The following is a 7,825-nucleotide window of genomic DNA, read 5'->3' on the forward strand; positions in this document are numbered from 1 at the left end:
ATATTTAAAGAATTTGCCACTGACGATTTAATCAAATGCGATGAGCAGTGTAGAGTAGAGCTTGTTGTTTGTCGTTTCTCCGATCACAAATACAGACATGGTTTTATGTTTACGCAGTGTGATATGCAACGCAACGTGTAAAAAGACAGTATAAGTCATCATAATCATTAATTATGTCCCCACTGGATGCAACAAATGCCTCATTTATAATGGGTTTTCATGTTTTTGCCTCGTCGCTCCGGCTGGACGTGTTTTTTGAACCTTAAACCGCATAAACACATTTCATTACACCAAATACACAAAATAATGTTCTTTTTAGCAACGTCATATGACCCCTTTAATAAGCTAGTGGGAATAGGATCAAGCAAGGAAGTGGTAGATTTCATGCTAGATACCTCCCGTATCAAGTTGAGGAAAGTTAATAAGAAAAAAAACCAGTGAACTCAGGTGTACAGTGACATGAGGTAGTAGAAAAAGGTGAAACGGAAATTTATTTACGAACATTATCAACTTTTGAATTGAAAAAATGAAGAAATTAATTACATGCAGAGGCGGACAATCCAGGGGTCAGAAAGTAAAAGTCCTGCCATATGTTTATTCCACCCATGAACTCAGCAGCTGATTTCACCAGAGGAGGAACCACGTCATTCCTTTCAAATCACAAACGAGTCTCAAGTCAAATCCCAAGTCCTCAAAGAGTTAAAGTTAATGAGATAATTAAGTGACTAATTAAATGATGATTGTGCATTAGTGATGCCAGACCAGAATGGACTTCTGCACAGAGACGGTTTTTCCGATTCCAGCGATGCCTTTAGTAAGAACAGTCTTGATCTGGTCTTTCTCCTCACATCCTGGCTCAGGTGAAGCTTTAAAGATGTCACTGCAGTAGATTGAAGTGTCTTGTGAGTGTTGTGTTCTGGCTGTTTTCTCCATCTGTAAAACCTCATGTTCTTCATTCACTCCTTCACTCTCTCCCTCTATGATGTAGAGCTGCGTATAGATCCTGTTCAGGAGGGTTACATTCTCCTGTTTGTTTCCCTCAGATAATCTCTCATACTTGTTTTTCATGCTGGTTTTGTGCTGGTCTTTGAATCTCTGAAGGACATCATCTACTGATTGGTGAGAATCCTGTATCAGGGCTTCAGTCTCTTCCAACAGACCGTGTGTTTTATGAATTGTTTTTTTGTGGGTCAGAAGGTAAGAAACACTTGTATTCATTCTGATATGGTGCTGATAGTGGGATGCAGAGTATGGTAAAGATTTGTTCAGATCATATATCTCTCCCCTGCTGAAATAGAAAAGACAATAGCAGCAAAAAGACAATGACAGTGATTACAATGACTATTGAAGACCTTCATAAAACATACAGTTACCAGATATGACTTTGATTTTGGGAGGCACTTCTGTTTAGTATGTTGCATATTTTGGAATACATTTAGTGTTGTTTCATTAAAGTTTCTTAAAGTATTATTAATTTGTGATACACTACAGTAAATTACCAAGTAAATGTGACCCTGTCTGTGAAAACCCAGCTAAAGTAATTTTTTGGTGATTTACTGTTCTCTATATAAAATCATTCTTCATAAGGTAAAGAACATTCTGTGAAAATGTAATATTGAAATCTTTCTTATTGACTGAGTAAGACCATGTCAAAGATTGAAATCATAGGGAAATTAATGGTTGAAATCAAACTTTGATGCTTGTTATCTCATAATTCGATTTTGAGACTTTAGCCTGGATTTCACAGAGAGGGTCACAGATGTTTATACTGACAGAGGGTTAGAGGTCCCTGGTCCATCACTGAATTTAAGGGGTTCCATCATGGATGTGTTACTTTTCACAGACACACAGCTGGGTTCTGGAGACTCTGATCTCTGCCTCTCACTACTGCTGATACTGACAAAAGACAAACAAAAAAGCATTTTGGAGCACTACATATGCTGAATAAAATGAATGCACCTTACAGTAAATTAGCAAGTAAATGTGTCCCTGTCTGTGAAAACCCAGCTAAAGTAATTTTTTGGTGATTTACTGTTTTCTATATAAAATCATCCTTCATAAGGTAAAGAACATTCTGTGAAAATGTAATATTGATATCTTTATTACTGACTGAGTAAGACCATGTCAAAGATTGAAATCATAGGGAAATTAATGGTTGAAATCAAACTTTGATGCTTGTTATCTCATAATTAGATTTTGAGACTTTAGCCTGGATTTCCCAGAGATAAAAAGTACTTTATTTTAGCTTTATTTTAGTTAAAATCAAACTTTGATGCTTGTTATCTCATAATTAGATTTTGAGACTTTAGCCTGGATTTCACAGAGATAAAAAGTACTTTATTTTAGCTTTATTTTAGTTAAAATCAAACTTTGATGCTTGTTATCTCATAATTAGATTTTGAGACTTTAGCCTGGATTTCACAGAGATAAAAAGTACTTTATTTTAACTTTATTTTAGTTCAAAACAAACTTTGATGCTTGTTATCTCATAATTAGATTTTGAGACTTTAGCCTGGATTTCACAGAGATAAAAAGTACTTTATTTTAGCTTTATTTTAGTTAAAATCAAACTTTGATGCTTGTTATCTCATAATTAGATTTTGAGACTTTAGCCTGGATTTCACAGAGATAAAAAGTACTTTATTTTAGCTTTATTTTAGTTAAAATCAAACTTTGATGCTTGTTATCTCATAATTAGATTTTGAGACTTTAGCCTGGATTTCACAGAGATAAAAAGTACTTTATTTTAGCTTTATTTTAGTTAAAATCAAACTTTGATGCTTGTTATCTCATAATTAGATTTTGAGACTTTAGCCTGGATTTCACAGAGATAAAAAGTACTTTATTTTAGCTTTATTTTAGTTAAAATCAAACTTTGATGCTTGTTATCTCATAATTAGATTTTGAGACTTTAGCCTGGATTTCACAGAGATAAAAAGTACTTTATTTTAGCTTTATTTTAGTTAAAATCAAACTTTGATGCTTGTTATCTCATAATTAGATTTTGAGACTTTAGCCTGGATTTCACAGAGATAAAAAGTACTTTATTTTAGCTTTATTTTAGTTAAAATCAAACTTTGATGCTTGTTATCTCATAATTAGATTTTGAGACTTTAGCCTGGATTTCACAGAGATAAAAAGTACTTTATTTTAGCTTTATTTTAGTTAAAATCAAACTTTGATGCTTGTTATCTCATAATTAGATTTTGAGACTTTAGCCTGGATTTCACAGAGATAAAAAGTACTTTATTTTAGCTTTATTTTAGTTAAAATCAAACTTTGATGCTTGTTATCTCATAATTAGATTTTGAGACTTTAGCCTGGATTTCACAGAGATAAAAAGTACTTTATTTTAGCTTTATTTTAGTTAAAATCAAACTTTGATGCTTGTTATCTCATAATTAGATTTTGAGACTTTAGCCTGGATTTCACAGAGATAAAAAGTACTTTATTTTAGCTTTATTTTAGTTAAAATCAAACTTTGATGCTTGTTATCTCATAATTAGATTTTGAGACTTTAGCCTGGATTTCACAGAGATAAAAAGTACTTTATTTTAGCTTTATTTTAGTTAAAATCAAACTTTGATGCTTGTTATCTCATAATTAGATTTTGAGACTTTAGCCTGGATTTCACAGAGATAAAAAGTACTTTATTTTAGCTTTATTTTAGTTAAAATCAAACTTTGATGCTTGTTATCTCATAATTAGATTTTGAGACTTTAGCCTGGATTTCACAGAGATAAAAAGTACTTTATTTTAGCTTTATTTTAGTTAAAATCAAACTTTGATGCTTGTTATCTCATAATTAGATTTTGAGACTTTAGCCTGGATTTCACAGAGATAAAAAGTACTTTATTTTAGCTTTATTTTAGTTAAAATCAAACTTTGATGCTTGTTATCTCATAATTAGATTTTGAGACTTTAGCCTGGATTTCACAGAGATAAAAAGTACTTTATTTTAGCTTTATTTTAGTTAAAATCAAACTTTGATGCTTGTTATCTCATAATTAGATTTTGAGACTTTAGCCTGGATTTCACAGAGATAAAAAGTACTTTATTTTAGCTTTATTTTAGTTAAAATCAAACTTTGATGCTTGTTATCTCATAATTAGATTTTGAGACTTTAGCCTGGATTTCACAGAGATAAAAAGTACTTTATTTTAGCTTTATTTTAGTTAAAATCAAACTTTGATGCTTGTTATCTCATAATTAGATTTTGAGACTTTAGCCTGGATTTCACAGAGATAAAAAGTACTTTATTTTAGCTTTATTTTAGTTAAAATCAAACTTTGATGCTTGTTATCTCATAATTAGATTTTGAGACTTTAGCCTGGATTTCACAGAGATAAAAAGTACTTTATTTTAGCTTTATTTTAGTTAAAATCAAACTTTGATGCTTGTTATCTCATAATTAGATTTTGAGACTTTAGCCTGGATTTCACAGAGATAAAAAGTACTTTATTTTAGCTTTATTTTAGTTAAAATCAAACTTTGATGCTTGTTATCTCATAATTAGATTTTGAGACTTTAGCCTGGATTTCACAGAGATAAAAAGTACTTTATTTTAGCTTTATTTTAGTTAAAATCAAACTTTGATGCTTGTTATCTCATAATTAGATTTTGAGACTTTAGCCTGGATTTCACAGAGATAAAAAGTACTTTATTTTAGCTTTATTTTAGTTAAAATCAAACTTTGATGCTTGTTATCTCATAATTAGATTTTGAGACTTTAGCCTGGATTTCACAGAGATAAAAAGTACTTTATTTTAGCTTTATTTTAGTTAAAATCAAACTTTGATGCTTGTTATCTCATAATTAGATTTTGAGACTTTAGCCTGGATTTCACAGAGATAAAAAGTACTTTATTTTAGCTTTATTTTAGTTAAAATCAAACTTTGATGCTTGTTATCTCATAATTAGATTTTGAGACTTTAGCCTGGATTTCACAGAGATAAAAAGTACTTTATTTTAGCTTTATTTTAGTTAAAATCAAACTTTGATGCTTGTTATCTCATAATTAGATTTTGAGACTTTAGCCTGGATTTCACAGAGATAAAAAGTACTTTATTTTAGCTTTATTTTAGTTAAAATCAAACTTTGATGCTTGTTATCTCATAATTAGATTTTGAGACTTTAGCCTGGATTTCACAGAGATAAAAAGTACTTTATTTTAGCTTTATTTTAGTTAAAATCAAACTTTGATGCTTGTTATCTCATAATTAGATTTTGAGACTTTAGCCTGGATTTCACAGAGATAAAAAGTACTTTATTTTAGCTTTATTTTAGTTAAAATCAAACTTTGATGCTTGTTATCTCATAATTAGATTTTGAGACTTTAGCCTGGATTTCACAGAGATAAAAAGTACTTTATTTTAGCTTTATTTTAGTTAAAATCAAACTTTGATGCTTGTTATCTCATAATTAGATTTTGAGACTTTAGCCTGGATTTCACAGAGATAAAAAGTACTTTATTTTAGCTTTATTTTAGTTAAAATCAAACTTTGATGCTTGTTATCTCATAATTAGATTTTGAGACTTTAGCCTGGATTTCACAGAGAGGGTCACAGATGTTTATACTGACAGAGGGTTAGAGGTCCCTGGTCCATCACTGAATTTAAGGGGTTCCATCATGGATGTGTTACTTTTCACAGACACACAGCTGGGTTCTGGAGACTCTGATCTCTGCCTCTCACTACTGCCGATACTGACAAAAGACAAACAAAAAAGCATTTTGGAGCACTACATATGCTGAATAAAATGAATGCACCTTACAGTAAATTAGCAAGTAAATGTGTCCCTGTCTGTGAAAACCCAGCTAAAGTAATTTTTTGGTGATTTACTGTTCTCTATATAAAATCATTCTTCATAAGGTAAAGAACATTCTGTGAAAATGTAATATTGAAATCTTTCTTATTGACTGAGTAAGACCATGTCAAAGATTGAAATCATAGGGAAATTAATGGTTGAAATCAAACTTTGATGCTTGTTATCTCATAATTCGATTTTGAGACTTTAGCCTGGATTTCACAGAGAGGGTCACAGATGTTTATACTGACAGAGGGTTAGAGGTCCCTGGTCCATCACTGAATTTAAGGGGTTCCATCATGGATGTGTTACTTTTCACAGACACACAGCTGGGTTCTGGAGACTCTGATCTCTGCCTCTCACTACTGCTGATACTGACAAAAGACAAACAAAAAAGCATTTTGGAGCACTACATATGCTGAATAAAATGAATGCACCTTACAGTAAATTAGCAAGTAAATGTGTCCCTGTCTGTGAAAACCCAGCTAAAGTAATTTTTTGGTGATTTACTGTTTTCTATATAAAATCATCCTTCATAAGGTAAAGAACATTCTGTGAAAATGTAATATTGATATCTTTATTACTGACTGAGTAAGACCATGTCAAAGATTGAAATCATAGGGAAATTAATGGTTGAAATCAAACTTTGATGCTTGTTATCTCATAATTCGATTTTGAGACTTTAGCCTGGATTTCACAGAGAGGGTCACAAATGTTTATACTAACGGAGGGTTAGAGGTCCCTGGACCATCACTGAATTTAAGGGGTTCCATCATGGATGCGTTACTTTTCACAGACACACAGCTGGGTTCTGGAGACTCTGATCTCTGCCTCTCACTACTGCCGATACTGACAAAAGACAAACAAAAAAGCATTTTGGAGCACTACATATGCTGAATAAAATGTATGCACCTTAGAGTTACATTTATTGCTTTATCAGAAACTTTCATCCAAAGGTAATTAGAAATGAGGAACATAAAATTAAATTCATCCTATGGAGGCAATAACAGAACAATTGCTGAAATATAAAAGTTCAAAACTGTTCAGAGTGCAGTCTAGAAATGAGATGAAAAGAATAAACAGTGAAAGAATAGGAAACGATTCAAGATTTAAAAAAAAAAATAATGCATACATTACTAGAAAGATCGAGAGATCAAGCAGTTTAAAAAAGATTCAGTCAAGTGCTTGAAAAATGTAAAGGAATTTTACTGTTTGGGAAGGTAGGGAAGATCATTCTACCAGTGAGGATCAGTGACAGTAAAGGCTCAAGAAAGTTATTTTGTGCCTCTCTGTGATGGTTCCATGCAACAACACTCACTAATGCTAAAATGACTTGTGTCTTACCTGAGGTCATAGGCCACTATTTCATCACAGAAGACAGAGGCCAGATTCTTCATGGGTTGATTGCAGCTTGATCCAGGAGATGGAGCACTCATTTTAGGGTCAGTGTATTCCTACTCTCATTTCTAAAAAAAATAATAATAATAATAAAAAAGTTGAGAAATTTCAGACATTTCGTGTAAAAAAATAAATAAAAATATTTAGGGATGCACCAAAATGAAAATTCTGGGTCAAATGCTGGATGACCTTGGCCGAAAACCAAAACCAAAACCAAAACCAAAAATGCTTTTTAATAATATAAAACATTTTTTAAAGTTTTTTAAATTTAACTCAATAATTTTAATGATACTGAATTTGAAAAATACAAGCCCAATAAAATAACCACACATTTATTGAAAGTAAAACAATACAATTGGACAGAAAATTTATTTATATTAAATATCAACATATTATTTTTATTCAGTTCAACAGAAAAACTGCAACAGAATCAGATTTCACTGACTTTTAAAAAATTTTTATTATCCAAATAACGTAAGTCCCACAAAGCTATTATTATCAGAGCATGTGAGCAGAGAATATGGACTAGTGTCTGTTTCGACCTCACTGATTGGAGTGTTTTTGAAGATGCTGCCACCGATCTGGACGAGCTCACAGAGACTGTAACATCATATAAAAGTTT

The 7,825-nt window shown here is 31.4% G+C and overlaps 1 protein-coding gene across 1 annotated transcript; it reads right to left on the minus strand.

Annotated features, from left to right (window-relative positions):
• Positions 1 to 747: 747 nt before the first annotated feature.
• LOC107711132 (uncharacterized) lies at positions 748 to 7,277 on the minus strand. Its single transcript, XM_016516078.1, has 3 exons — positions 7,150 to 7,277; positions 6,532 to 6,654; positions 748 to 1,285 (listed from the first exon to the last, which is right to left on the minus strand). Exons 1-3 carry the CDS (start codon positions 7,239 to 7,241, stop codon positions 748 to 750), a joined length of 753 nt encoding a protein of 250 aa, XP_016371564.1. The 5' UTR covers positions 7,242 to 7,277.
• Between the last annotated feature and the right edge of the window lie 548 nt (positions 7,278 to 7,825).

The sequence above is a fragment of the Sinocyclocheilus rhinocerous genome, unplaced genomic scaffold (genome assembly GCF_001515625.1).
Source record: "Sinocyclocheilus rhinocerous isolate Xijiao unplaced genomic scaffold, SAMN03320098_v1.1 scaffold10962, whole genome shotgun sequence".
In the NCBI taxonomy this organism is placed as follows: Eukaryota; Metazoa; Chordata; class Actinopteri; order Cypriniformes; family Cyprinidae; genus Sinocyclocheilus; species Sinocyclocheilus rhinocerous.